The 15,056-nt window shown below is 40.2% G+C and overlaps 2 protein-coding genes across 14 annotated transcripts in view; one reads left to right on the top strand and one right to left on the bottom strand.

Moving 5' to 3' along the window:
• Nucleotides 1-7,824, bottom strand: part of nav1b (neuron navigator 1b) — a 74,701-nt gene extending 66,877 nt beyond the window's left edge. For 10 of the 13 annotated variants that reach the window (XM_034870620.1, XM_034870622.1, XM_034870626.1 and 7 more), the window contains exon 1: nucleotides 4,664-5,050. The gene's annotated coding sequence lies outside the window, so the exon portion shown is untranslated. Of the gene's footprint in view, nucleotides 1-4,663; nucleotides 5,051-7,693 lie in introns of those variants that run through there. The other 3 variants (XM_034870632.1, XM_034870633.1, XM_034870621.1) reach the window with 2 other exon arrangements.
• A 4,635-nt stretch (nucleotides 7,825-12,459) lies between these two features.
• csrp1b (cysteine and glycine-rich protein 1b) overlaps nucleotides 12,460-15,056 on the top strand; it is a 4,002-nt gene continuing 1,405 nt past the window's right edge. The window contains exons 1-5 of the mRNA XM_034870357.1: nucleotides 12,460-12,658; nucleotides 13,614-13,723; nucleotides 14,174-14,342; nucleotides 14,635-14,764; nucleotides 14,860-14,953. Coding sequence (XP_034726248.1) covers nucleotides 13,615-13,723; nucleotides 14,174-14,342; nucleotides 14,635-14,764; nucleotides 14,860-14,953 — 502 coding nt within the window. The 5' untranslated portion in view covers nucleotides 12,460-12,658; nucleotide 13,614. The remainder of the gene's footprint in view (nucleotides 12,659-13,613; nucleotides 13,724-14,173; nucleotides 14,343-14,634; nucleotides 14,765-14,859; nucleotides 14,954-15,056) is intronic.

Raw genomic sequence — 15,056 nt, 5'->3', positions numbered from 1 at the left:
TATACATACATATATATATATATATATATATATATAGAGAGAGAGCTACGTTTTTGCCAGTAGGATATATATGGTTGTGTTTTTGCTAGTAGGATGTAGTTGTTTCGATGTATCTAAAGGTCAGATCATTATTTAAACAAACTAAAGGTCAGGAAAACAACATCAATGGTCGAGTCTTTAAGTCTTGTGCTGGTCAGTTAAGTGAGATCTTTGAAGTGATTTTCACTCAATCACTCCAGACGCATAGAGATTTGGAAACATTCTACAATCATTCCTGTGGCTAAGTGTAAGAACCCCGAGGTCTCTCACCTCATTGGTGATGAAGACTTTTGAGAGGTTGGTTAAGCAGGAGTAAGGGAATCATTAGACCCTCTCCAGTTTGGTTATAGGGCTGGTCGGGGTGTTGAGGATGCAATAACCTACATTGTTAAATTCCCTTTACAAACATCTGTAATCCTCAAAAACTCATGCTGTGTGACATTTGCAGATGACACTGTTATAGTGAGCTTTTTGAACAATGATGAGGAGGGGCAAGGTCCTTTTTAGTTCAAGATTTCATTGTGTGGTGTAAAAACTTCTATCAACGTTTCCAAGACAAAGGATATGATTACTGATTTCCGTAGATCGCAGCAGAACATTTCACAAACTGTTATTCAGAACATGACTGAACAGAAGATGAATATACATTTTATATTGTATCAGATTGACGGCAAATTATTTTTGAGAGCAACACAGATGCTGCCTGGAAAAAGGACAGAGACTTCTCTTTTTGAGGAAAATGAAATCATTCAGCATGAGCAGGACTCCGGTGACTTTATTTTCCCAGTGTTTTATTGAATCAGTCTTGACATTTCGTATTGTGTGGTACAGTGGTCTTTCAATGACCAACAAGCGTAAGCTAACAAAGCTGGTGAACGTAGCGTGCAAGGTGGGTGGGGTACATCTACCTCAGCCGTAACATATGATAAAACAAGTCAGGGTTAAGGCTAACCAAATTGTACACTGCCATGATCACCCTCTCTTTGGGATGTTTAATCTGCTCCCCTCAGGTCGCCGTTTCAGGCTCCCTATGTTAAGAACTAGACGTGCCAGGGATCTTTCATTCCTGTGGCTATTAGGAACCTGAATTCACTTAAATATTCACAATATCTTGTGAAGTCTTTATATAGTAGGTTTATTTATTAATTTATTCCTGTCATTGTTCATTATGACATACTGACCTGTGGACTGTCCTATTGGATTCTGTCATTGGTTTTGGAGGAAGGAGTGTCTCTCCCTTGACGTGTGTTGTGTTTACAATGTTGGTGGCATCTGGTGGTGCTTTTTTTCTCTGTACGTTTATTTTTTTATTTACATATTCTAAAGATATATGAAGTGGAACTTGATAGTGTAATAGTATGTTACATGAAACGGTTTCGCTGTTGTATAATTCTGTCACAGTGGAGCTTTCATTTACTACGTGGCGGCTGTGGCTTAGTGGTAGAGCGGTCACCTCCCCAATCGGAAGGTTGTCCTTGGGCAAGACACTGAACCCCAAGTTCCCCTGATACTGGGCCGTCGGCGTGTAAATGTGAGTGTTTCTGATGAGCAGCAGGTGGCACCTTGTACGACAGCCTCGGTCGCTGTGTAAACCGATTTGAGTATTTTGTTGAGACTAGAAAGACTCTATATAAGAACAGTACATTTACGTCCTCAACGTCGGACTGTCTTTATCTGAGTTTCAGCGTTAGTGCTCATTTACTGGAAATTGGTAGGACTTTTTAAACTGACAGAGTCTAGGCATAGCAGCAGAGCAGAGGGGCGCCACATGTTGAAGTAAAGTTCAACAAAGTGGAATCTTTTAAAAGCTAAATAGCATCCATATTTTCTGAAAAGATTCACATAGAGCCAGTGTTTTATCACCGAGAGTCTTCTGTGCCCTCAGTCGATGTCTGGATCAACTTCAGCTTCAGCTCCCGGGGGGGGGGGGGGGGGGGCTGAACTGAAATGTCAGTTCTCCAGGGAGATACAGCGGCTGCAACGTGTCACTCAACCGCTGTCAAGATTTTTACTGTGACATTAATTGTCACCTGAAGACTTAAGAAGACCTACACTTAGATTTCTAAAGTTCAAGTTGACAGATTATTGGGACCAACTTGGGGTTCAGCCACACATTAGACAAATATGCTTTCAGTATTTTAACTGTGTTTAAGCTATCCAAAGAAAGAAAGTTAGACCCGCACCGCTGTACAACAATAGAGGAGTCATCCTCACCTTGTGTTGCATCTTTGTATCTGATCTGACAAATCTCTAGCCTGAACACACTAATTTAGTGTAAAAGTTTTTTATGGAACACACAAAATCTGTCTCAGGTTTTCCGAGGCTGTCGTTTTGGGTTAGCCAAGGTGGAACATGTCTGCCACTGGAACGTGTCTGTGGACGAGACTTTCCATATAACTCAAACATACACACACACGCACACACACAATGTGACCACAAAGCTTGCTCTGATGAGAAGGACGCTTCAATGCATCTGCTTTATGCATGCAATGCTTCTCAAAAGCATCTTGGATATGATGCAGGCTGTTGACAAGAGAAAATTATGCCCTCAGCAGCATTTTTCACCACCATAATAATTGTTGTCTTACCACAGGACACTATTTCTTCGTTGTCATACATCCAGAGTGAGATTAAAGTTAGTTAAGTTCAAAAGTGCAGCCAGTTGCGCACATGACAGATCTGCGTTATTGGCAATGACATCACCTACCATTAGTGGTATTCCCAGAGCCATGCATGGACTCCCTATCTAGAATTGAATTACATTATGGTCTGTATTTTGTGCATTAGTGCATGCTAAGGCTGGGTATGGAACATCAATAAGTTTTGGTACCAACCAGTATGTCTCGTGTGTCATTTATCTAAAGATGAAAACAAATGCTTTGCCAAATTCACTTTACATTATGTGAAATGTCTGAGAAATATCTGCTACATGGATTCACATTTTAACAGACATTTACTGTTCCCACATGATGAATGCTTACAACGCTGGTGGTCGTCTGACTTTACATCTAGCACCATCATCAGGTAAACATTTTAATTTGTTAAATATTTTGATTTATGACCAAAAACCTGCAGAACTAATGACATTCCCATAAGCCCAAAGCTGTACTTTGTTGTTGTTAGCATGCTAACATGCTAACACTTAGATGGTAAACATATTAGCCAAACATACTGACGTTAGCATGTGATTAGACACTTCTGTGGTTATAGCCTCACAGATCATCTAGCATGCCTAGAGACACTAGTTGCTTTAACAAAAATATTTTGGATTTTTTTCCTTTTTGTCAATTCTAAAGTTATTATTGGCAAACTTATTGTGCAGCTGTTTGTGTTTAGACAACATTTTCAATTCTTATAGTCTGTCTTCTTTTGGTAAAACTGCAGTAGTTAATTTTTCGGCCATTGGAGAAGAAGCAGTCAACAGAATTTAAGCTTATGAAGTCGTAATGGAAACGTCATGGCAAACTCCTGCTTAACACATTTAACAACATTATTTATTTGGAGCGGTTTCTGGCCACACAATAAAATAAAATCCAGTATTCATATTACTTTAAGCTCTGTTTTGGTATCCACCAACCTTTGAGGAAAGTGTGTGTGTGTGTGTGTGTGTGTGTGTGTGTGTGTGTATATATATATATATATATATATATATATAGCTGCTAAATGCTCCACTATATTCACGACCTAGTCTCTAACTTTGTCTTTTAAAGCTGCCTTAACACGACACCAAAGAGCAATGAAAGTGAACTAAAACCGGGTCAAAACAATGTGCTAAAAGATGCTTAAATGTGTGTGTTAGAGCCGAGATAATTCTGTGTGGGTTTATCACTACCAGCACACACCTCATATGTAGTAATTTGATCAATTATTACTAAGTATATTTCCACCAAAGTAAGGGGAAAATGTATATATTTGGTACTTTGGTAAACTGTGTGTTTAACAACGTGCATTATCCTAACATTTTTAAAACATCTAAAAAAAAAAAAAGAATCATTTATGCCTCATTTCAAAGAAAATAATTCTGGCACTGAAATAACAGCTCATGTTCATTCACGCTTTGATCAAAGAGCAACGTATCAATGATCACAGTCTACTGTCCAGTCTGCCACTGTAAACTAAGACGATGAGTAGTGTAAAGTGTGAGCCTGATGCTTTGGTAGCCTGGTATGAGTCAGCAGTACATCCCAGACAATTCCTGGGCACATGACTCCCAGTCCCCGGCAGGACAATTAAAGTCCAGCACGGGACCGCAAAGCCTTTGCAGGAAGTACTTCGGCAGCCTGACTGTGTCCCCTTTCCCTCTCTCTTTGTGTGCCTGCAGTCACACACACATGATAGAAATATCTCCGTCAACCACAGGATACTATGTTGTTAAACGTCTGCAAACTGCTCACACACTACTGTACATTGTGTGATGCACTTTATGGTAGTGCACTTGTTTATCCGAGCGGTTTTGGACAACAAGGTCATATGGGAATGGAAAGTTCAGATCAATAAAATAATAAGAAATCCACTTTAATTAAAAATTCAACTGTGCCAATGCTCACCAAGAGCCAAATGCTACATAATATACTCTCAAAGACAGTAATTCATCTTAAGTATCCAACAAGGAATTCAAACCTACCTGAAATGAGGTTGACAAAACTTAAGAGCGCAAGCGAAGCTGAGGGATGAGTTGGCTAGGTCTCCATCAGTCTGTCCCCTCATCGCACTGTGCAGAATGAATGCTCCAAGCACTGTGCTAGTACAGTGTACTGCATGATGGGACGGCAAACAGCAGCCTCCAGCTCAGACAGCAACAAGGACCAAAGCATCCCAGCCTCCGTCCGATGCCTGGATCAATGTGAGACTGCTCCCTTCCTGCTTGCATAACAATACTCTAGACAGATCCTCTGCTGCAGTTGGTGCCTGTGCATCAGACTACTTAGCGCTCTCTGACTTGCAAATGGACCTGGCGCTGTTCCAGTCCAAGTATTTCTGAACAAAAGTGCTATAAAACCAGGCGGTATACCTGGTGAAAACTGCCTAATGCTCTGCACTATATCGTCTCTCTCCTTGTATGTCACAGTTTAGCCTGGCAGGTTATGTATGCATCTCATTCCGCCTGGCGCTCTGCGTCCTGAGTCACAGCCAGAGCCAGTGAACTGGACTGATTTGAATTGTCACTGCATGTTTTGTAGTTGGCTGCCTACAGGGCCCAGGCTCCCTCAGTAGGAATCTGGGCCAAAGGAAGCGGACTCAGGGGTGTCAGCTCAGGAAAGAGGAATGACAGGAGCGATGATATGGTGACAGCATGAACTCACACACACTTTTCCCCTCCGAAATCTTTGAAGTGGGGGATTACAAACTGTGACTAAGACAACCCCCCACTGTGTGTTGTGCGGCCAAGTATTGCAAAATGACTCACACAATCAACTTACAAGGCAGAATGTGCACAGGCCAAGGACATGTACAAAAGCATGACCAAATTTAGCGTGTGCCGAGAGCGATGCAATGACAAGCACACTGGTGTGAGGATACAAGGCAACGGGTGGTGTGACAGCGGGTTATGTTATATTCCCCGCTTGCACATTTGAGAAAATGGCCTCCCCTTGAAGTTGAATTACTTGGCAGGATGACTATAGTTCGTAAGGAGAGGTTATAGACTAGAGGCAGTTTGGAAATTAGAGCCCTATCCTCTGTGTTGAGTCACATACAGGAGATAAGTGAGGATTACAGTCAAAGACACAGAAATACTCAGAAATGTGAGACACACACACACACACACACGCACACACACACACACACACACAGATACAAACTGCTATCTACATTATTACATCCCTTGCACGGGGTGGAACATAATCACAGCTTAATTAAAAGGTGCCAAGATAAAGAATCAGAGGGTTGTAAGGCAGATGCAAACAGCCCAAGTGAATTGTACTGATAGCAAAGTCCTTCCTCTCTCACCCTAATCTGACAGCATATTAATTGTGCTCTTCACACTCCGATGCATTTGTACATTCTGCTTCAGTTAATAAACATGTCACCTTTAAAGTGCCAGCACAGCTTAAGGGAAGGAGTAAACGCCAAGGAGCAGCCAGAAGGGAGAAAATCAGGGTGTGTCTCAACATCACTCATAATCTCTGCCCGTACGTGACCTCTACCAACTCGTTTATGAAACTGCATTTCTTCACGTGTCTTTATGGCCACAGTGCGTGCAGCAGAGCAGGAGTCAGCAAACAGTCAGCAGTGGGTGAAACGTCAAACTGCTGCTAGTTGAATCAGAGAGGGTCGTCCAGCTCAAGCTCCCTCTGCCCTGAACACAATTATCTAATTCCTCCTAGCGAAATGCATCCAGTAATGTTTATTGGCTGATATAAAAGGGTTGTATTGTCATATCCTAATCCATCTAAAATACATTGTGAAATATTTCAAAATATCTGTGCTTGCTTTTGTTTTCTCATACAAGTTTAGAAGAAGAATGCCAGTATTTATTCCGCGAGGGGAAATTCTCACTCTGTTAGTACACACACACAACAAAAATATTATTTAAATTACAAACATGCTCAGGACCTATACATGCTATCACACTAATGGCATCCGGCTACCAGTCCACACAACAAATTGAGAATATATGGCATTTTTGCTTGGGGCAAAAAAAAGGAGCCAATAATTTCACTTGATTAAATGATCAATTGATCATTCTCTCTATTTTCTATCCATTCGTTCTTCGATTTGGTCTCTATATTTATGTATCTATCCTTAAACTTGTTCACTGTATTGTCTCTGTCGCCATCCCGGTCTGTCTCTCTATCTGAAATTTAAAGTTAAACTGATTGAATTAGCGATATGGATCACTGCAGCTCCTTCTGTAAAGCAGAATGGCAGTATGTGTCTACACAATGCCCCCCCCCGTTGTTCTGTCCCCACAGGGACTTGAATCAGCAACCCTGCGGTTCCTAACCCAACTCTCTATGGACAGAGCTCCTGCCAGCCCTCTAGAAAGAACAAGAGCTTATTGTAACAAAGTTAAAGTTGGGCAGATTAGTGACTTGATTACAGACGTCCCTGAAAACTGTGGAGAAAAGGGCACTTAGTTCAGTGAGTGGGATTGGTCAGTGTTGACCAATTAATACAACATTCAACTATTAAGTCAGCAAAGTATATTTGTTGATTTAATCTGAATATTTTCTTTACTAATTCCTAGTTCCATAAAAGTCAAAAGTACCCTTCAAAATCTCTCAAAGGCCAAATTGGCACAGCATAATTCTTTCTATGTCTTGTTTAGTGTGACCATGAGTCTAAAACCCAAAGCTATGTGGTTTAATATCCTAAACAATCAAGAGAACTAGCAAATATTTACATTAGAGAAGCAGGAACCTGTATGTTTCATGATTCTTTTCATGATTATTAGATTATCAATTATCATGCTGAATCATCATCCTCAATGCCACTAATTGTTTCAACTCTACAATAAAGTCCACAAAATATGCATACACAAACATTTGGAAACTGGTTCCATGAGATTCTTTTGGCAGGAATAACACACCCAACACCAAGCAAAGCAGGAGTCATCAGCCGCAGTGGATTCAACATGAAACGATGATACGCTACACCTAGAAGTGATGGCTAGTTGCTATTCAAACACATTCTCAGCTCGGAGTCAACTCACCTCCTCCAGCTCTTCCTCCTCACCTAACCACTTGGCTTAGGCTGTAAAAAAAAAAAAAAAAAAAAAAAAAAACGTTGCCAAAAGGGGAGACTATTCCCGAGGGAGGAGCCCCGGCTTTAGGTCAGGTCAAATGCTAAATGCTGAATTCCTTCATCAGACTCCAATAAGCAATCAGCACTCCTCCGTACACTGATGGAAGACAGCCCAGCCTGGTCCCTGCCTCTTATCCTCTCCTCATTCTCTGGATTAAATCCATAGAGTCTCTGTCACTTTACTCCTCTCTTCCTCTCTTTTCCCTCTCAGTCATGAGCATAATCCCATGTGCACATACTACACAAGTCAAAGCGGAGTCCACAGAGCAGGAAACAGAGGGCTAGTGTTGGCCAATCGCAGACTATAAATAGGCTTCCAGAGTTCATCATTGTCTCTTTGCATGATGGTGAAGAGCCTAGAGGGCTTAGAGAGAGGGAGGAGGGCAGACCAAACAGCATCGCTCTCTGATGGCTTTTACTTCCCTCCTTGTATCGACTTCACGCTCCCTATCAGTTACACCATTCCTGATTCTCCTCTTATAGGGGGGGGGGATATTTAAGCCAAGCAGGAAGCGCCAACATCCATTAGTTTTTTTTAATAAACGACAAAACTAAAATTTAGGAATAAATGCTACAGAATATAGCAGGATGACTTGTTAGATAGCCACTGACAAGACATCAGTGTTTCCTATTGTAAAAGGTTACGTTTGATGTGCTCTAATAAAGTGTGACAAGACATTGAATGTCACGGTGGATAAGATCACAGTTAAATGCCAACAATGCTCTCCGTGTAGTATTGTGTCGTGCTCAAGTCCACATGCACTTATAAAACACCCAAACACTGTTGCAGTGGTGAATTGACTTTTATTCCAGTCCAGTGAAAATCGTGTATCTCCAAAATTGGTGGTTTAATTTTTCTTGGTGGTTTAGTGTTCCTTTTAATGTCTGAGAAAAAACTCCCAATTCTTGTTGAATACATTTTCTAGGATCGTCTTCAAAACGTTGTCAAAGTTGAAATAAGGTTAAAATGATTTGAAAGAACAAAGAGTATTACTCCTTACATTTACCGTCACATGCCATCAATTAACTCTTGTCAACTAACTTAAAACAAAATCTGCCACTAAAGAGTTTCCGTACATTAAATACAACTTGTGTTTTGTAGGGGTGGGAAAAATAATCGATTCTTAGATGCATTGCGATTCTCTCTAGAAGAATTTAATGCTTGATTCTTATTGGTTAATATAAAGATGTTCCGACACCAGTATCAGTACCACCTCCGATACTGCCTAAAACGCTAGTATCGGAAGTACCGGAGTTTATACATCAATCCGATACCACATGATAAAGCCCTAAAGAAAATCTACGTTAACGTAGTTTATTTATGTTCTTTTTTCCGTTATAACTGACTATCAAACTGGATAATAAAACGTTCTGTGGCGATCAATGTTTGTTCATGTTTCATGAAGAGTTTAACCTGAGCCACACCGACAACAAAGATAGAAATCATATCCCATCCATTCAGGGATAGTAGTATGCAGTTGTTGAAACATAATAAAATATATGACTCACTGGTATCGGATCAGTACTCTGTATCGGCCAATACGCAAGTTCAGGTATCAGAATCGGGAAGCAAAAAATGGTGTGGGACCATCTCTAGTGTACAGTAATAGTTTTTGGGTTAATTTTTGTTTAAAGATTACTGTCTGCCAACATGTACAAATCATTAATAATGGACACAACTTAAAGTTTAGGCAAGAGTGCAGAAAAAGAAATAATAGCCAGATAGATAGATGGATATCTATCTATATACACATACATACATACATACACAAAATAAATTCTATACACACATGATCTAATAAGACATACATAAAATAAGGCAACACATATAGGCTGTTCATCTATTTTATCACATTACATCTGAGCACCTCATGTTTCATGTTCTAAGCTAATTCTCCACCTTTGACTGAGCCTCTGACATGGAAGATCAATCAAAATGTATTTATAAAGCACTTTACAGCAATCAGCAGGTATGCAAAGTGTTTTACCTTCAGAATGAGTAAAATCACATCATACAATAGAAAGAGTGAACATAGAAAACAGTCTTCAAACTTTCCTAAATCACATAACAACTTTCTCTCTAGGGAGACAATTAAACCTAATTGTTTAGATGAGAAAATGTGTTCCTAATTTAGGTTTGTTCCAAACAACCGTCTTTCCTTATAAATAAGCTTGACATTACACCAAGAGTCATCGATGTTACATTGCAATATGTTTCAAAAAAAAAAAAATCCTACAAAACCTCACTACTGTATGTAGTATGGTACAGTATGTGACCAAAGAAAACACTGCTAATTTATACGAATGATGAGAATTCAATTTAGCTGAAATTTACTGTTGTCGTCATCAATATTTGTTCATAACTCGGTATGACACATGCAAGATATGTGTCAAGAGAGAGAAATGGCTAATTAACCTATTACCCCCATGAGTCACACAGCTCACTTAAACTTATCCAGAAGGTCTCTGGAGACAGTGAGTAATCCACTGAGCAAGAAGGGACATCCCATGCTCTCAGCAGAAACACATGTAAGGCATTTCTTTTAATATTGGACAGATTTATAAGATGTCCAGTTGAGAGATTTAGCCGTTTTCTAAATTACTAATGGTTGTTAGAGACACAGTAGCATTAGCAGGGAGTACAACCATCCAACACACTCCAATTCACTATTAGTATTTCATGACAACATAATGTTTTACCCTCCTGATAAATCCAGTGCAGGATCTGACATGAGAAATGTCAGATGTGGCTGAGAGCAAGACTCAAACAAATACAATCCTTAGCAAAAAAAGATAAAAGATGTATTGCCCACTAGCAAAACATGGTACTTAATTTTTCTATATTCCCACATTCAGTTAGCCTACTTAAATTGAATCCAGTGCAGCCATATTGTACTTTGTGCTTCAAGGGTGTTTGAGGTTCTTCACATCTATATTTGGTGCACAGTGTACCCAACTACTTTTTTTCTTTATTAGTTCCCCAATTTTTAAACAATACAGCAGGAAAATGAGTCCAAACTGACATACAAAGCAACCTAGGAGGGTTTTAAAGCTGACCATGGAATGCCTTTGCTTTGCCAAATCAGTCGTCTGACCTCAATCCTACCAATCATGTGTTTAACCTGCTAAATACCAGACAGATGAAACAAAAATAGAAAGGAAAAATCCCACAAACAAGAAGGGAAGGCTGCAGTAGCTCACTGGCAGAGCATCACCAGTGTGCCCCGCTGATTTGGGCCACTTGGGGACAACAGAAACAAGCTTAAACACAACAGTGACATCGTTTCATCTTTAAAGCCAATATGGTGAGCTTGTTAGCAACAGTTACGTTACAAATCGAGCAGACATGGGGCAGCATTAGCATTCATTTGTAGTCGTGTGAGGCTAATATTCACTCTACTTTTAGCTTCATTTTGGTCTCCACCAACTACTGAGGGATGTATCTGGCTCTTAAGCTGCTAAATGTTTCACAATGTTCACCAGCTAGTCACTAACTTTTCTGTCTGCTGTTCAGTACTGGGCAGCTAGTGTACAGTGGGGCTTTAGAGCTTTTTCATAGATAAAAGCTGCCTGCTATAAATGGAAACAATACTTAAGAGAGCAGTGAGTTAGCCAAAGCAGTAATGGTGCGGTCCAACACAACCCATGTAGTACAAGCTTAACGTTCCCTCTGTTGGACCACAAGGCAGAACTGTAGACTGTCAATTTTAAGTTACAACAGATAATCACAGTATACATATAAACAGTACTCTCTTCCCGTGCTGGAATGTCAAATTATAATTCAGAGGTCTATCATAGAAACTAAGGTTATATTGACTGGCAGAGATAATTTCAGTTTGGGGACTAGGTATAAAAGAGTTAACAGTCTCTATAACTGCTCATGTAATGTGAATGCAGATAACCTTAAATTAAAACTCTGCACTTTAACCTACTTGTTATGATACTTTTCAAATTCAGCATGCCTAATGTGATTACCGAGCCAAGAAAACACAAAAAGGATTTTGTCCGAATTGTGTATGGCTATAAAGTCCCTAACAATAATTCCATCTATAAATACACACGAGACAATGCAATGCTGTTTCCGACTTGGGTGTAGCAATACATCAATGGCAATCTGAGAAGTATTAAACAGAGAGAAATTTGAATTAATCAACCTAACATTTAATAATGTCTCGCTACATTACTCTTGGGTATTGAAGTCCTCAAAACAGTTACCTCTTCTTTCCATTTGGGGTCACTAGTGTGCAGAATTACCTTAAAGCTTAACCTCCTTAATAGAAAAGTTACCATGCGTTTGCTTCTTGCTTCTAATATTGAACCCCGACTGTTTTTCAGCAAAAGCATCTGGATTTCATCAAAGGACAGTTTTTCATTAGGGGTGGGAATGAGCAGAGGCCTCACAATACAATATTATCATGGTACTTGTCACATCACGATCGATCTATCTAATATTCTGCAATATATCCAACTTTCAAATTATGTCCTTCAATTTTATTGCTGCCGAATGGGATTGTCAAGCAGACAAACTGACCAACACATACTGTAAATAATAATAATAATAGCTCGATACTTGGCGTCTGTGTAATGCCACGAAAATATCGCAATACTATGCTGCATCGATGTTTTCCCCCACCCTTATTTCTTATTTCCCTTTCAGTCTCCCACCCTCTCGCCTATCCATCAATAACCACTCTCACCATCTTTCTCCTCCTTTTCCTTCCTAAATCTCTTCCCCTGTGCCCTGACTCCTCCCCCAGTTCAGCCTCGTGTCCACTCTGCCTCTGCTCATCAGACCAGTGTCTCTCCTCACCTCAGTCATCTCTTAATATCACTGAACAACCACAGAGAAGATCAGCTTTTCACCTCACTACAGGTAGGTGTGTTTAAGTTATGAGCATACAAAAAACATAGTTCAATATCTCTTCCCACTTTTGGTAGTATTTAGCAGTGTAGTGATAAGTTGTTCTTCTCAAGAACAAATGAATTTTAGATTTGGAGACAAAGTGACTTAATTTAAATAACCAAATGTTGCTGGTTTGCATACAGTTAGGAGGCCTTTGTATTAACGTTGGACATTTCCTGCCATTGTCTTGGATAGAATGGGTTTGATGCTTCAAATGTGTTTCCTTAACCTCAACAGTAAAGCCATCAGAGAAGAAGCAACCATGAAAATGTCCCACATCAACTGTTAAAATGCCATTAGCAAGCTTTTTCTTTTTATTGTAGTCTTATATGGAGACTATGCTGAAATGATCCCAGACAGGGTTTTTATAAATTATTTTCCAAAGATTTTTTGGAGAACCACAATCTGTATTGTAGCTCTGAGGCCAAGCCTGTTAAACATGTGTGATAACTAAATTAAAATGCAGGGAATTTCCTGTTTATCCAGAGCGATCTACTAGATTGCAGACTTTCTGTGTGGAGGACGACCCGCTGCCATAACATAACAAAAATTCAAATCATTTTTGAAACTCAGAGCTGACACTGGTATGGTGTTAATACAGACTGTATTCTGTCATGTTATCTTCGATGGAAGTGGTTTGGTGCTAGCTGAGTAACGCCAGTAGGTATAATTTGCATTTTACAATCCGGGACGAACAGTTCTTTTGGATATCCACTCATGAACGCTGAAGGAAGACGGGAGAAAGAAAGAACAGTGTATCAAAGCAAACTGGCACCTCTCCTTTTATAGGTATTGTTGCATCTAGCCTCAAGTGTTGCAGATGACATCAGTCTGCTCAGCAACACTGATCTTTACTCAAGCAGAGAGATGTTATATATACAGTGAATGGAAAATGTACACAACAGGCTCTCCTGCATGCTTACAGAATGCCTTTCGGAGGAGGAAACAAGTGCGGCTGCTGCCAGAAAACTGTCTACTTCGCTGAGGAAGTGCAGTGTGAGGGAAAGAGCTGGCATAAGTCCTGTTTTCTGTGCAGTAAGTATTTAAGTTCTCAGGTAATCTGTCTTATTCGTCCACTGACTCCCAGAGCATAAACGACTCGGAAATCACAAGAAGTGCCGGGATGGAATGCAAAGTATTTGGCATCAGGGTATGAAAGTGAGCATCTGCAAGGTTTAGACGTCTCAGCCCTTATTTGGATTCAGTGGAAATGTGTGACAAAAGGCCTGGTCTTCCTTATATGGCAGAGGAAGGTAAACATACCCCCCCCCCCCAGGACTGACAAAGATTGAACCAGTCATGCACATAGCTTGTTTTGTGCTTTAAAATGTCACGCATAGTTTGCGGTAATGTCACGGCTAAACATCTGTCTTGAGAGTTTGTTTGGTTTGCTGCAGATGCTTCTGAGAGTAAAGAAAACCTAATTAGACATAGATTTATATTTCTAATTTGATTGTTTTTCTCCCCGTCTGCTGTTTTTCTAAGTGGTCTGTAAGAAGAACTTAGACAGCACAACAGTGGCCGTCCATGTGGATGAGATCTACTGCAAATCATGCTATGGCAAGAAATATGGGCCAAAAGGCTACGGCTTCGGAGGTGGAGCCGGCACTCTGAGTATGGACACAGGAGAAGGACTTGGAATCAAGCCTGAAGAGTGAGCAAAACAATACTTCCTCCTGTTATTAAACTACCGAGAACAACGATCATAGAAGGACAAAGTGCATTTCATATCATTTTTAAGTTTATAACACAGAAAAAAAGTCCACAAACAAATCTACACATGTTGAATTTAAAGTCACAACTGAGGGATGAAGCATTAAAAAGGAACCGCAGGATCTGTGTTAGTAGCTCTTAATACACTCAATAAAGCAAAGTCTTAGAGGTTTCGTCCAGCTGTTAAGTTTCTTCCTCATTGCAGTCTTTATAGATCTGGTTTTTCTTGACAGACAAGCTCCTCATCGCCCTACAAACAACCCCAATGCCTCAAAATTTGCCCAGAAACCAGGGGGCTCCGATGTGTGTCCTCGATGTGGGAAAACGGTGTACGCTGCCGAGAAAGTTGTCGGAGGAGGCAATGTGAGAAAGATCTATGTATAACTTAATCTCAGTGGATGATTTGTCAGTGCTGTGTATATTTTTAAGCTTGAACCAACTCCTTGTTATCTCCTCAGTCCTGGCATAAAGGCTGCTTTCGCTGTGCCAAGTGTGGCAAAGGACTCGAGTCCACCACCCTCGCGGATAGAGACGGAGAGATCTTCTGTAAAGGTGTGTGTGTGTGTATCATCTTATTTGATTTAGGGCTGGATGATCTGACACTATTGCTAACAGTATAAAAATGTCAATTTTGTGTCTGTGTGTGTATATATAT

Source organism: Etheostoma cragini, chromosome 4 (assembly GCF_013103735.1).
Source record: "Etheostoma cragini isolate CJK2018 chromosome 4, CSU_Ecrag_1.0, whole genome shotgun sequence".
Taxonomy (NCBI): domain Eukaryota; kingdom Metazoa; phylum Chordata; class Actinopteri; order Perciformes; family Percidae; genus Etheostoma; species Etheostoma cragini.
This window is presented reverse-complemented; position numbering and strand designations above follow the sequence as displayed.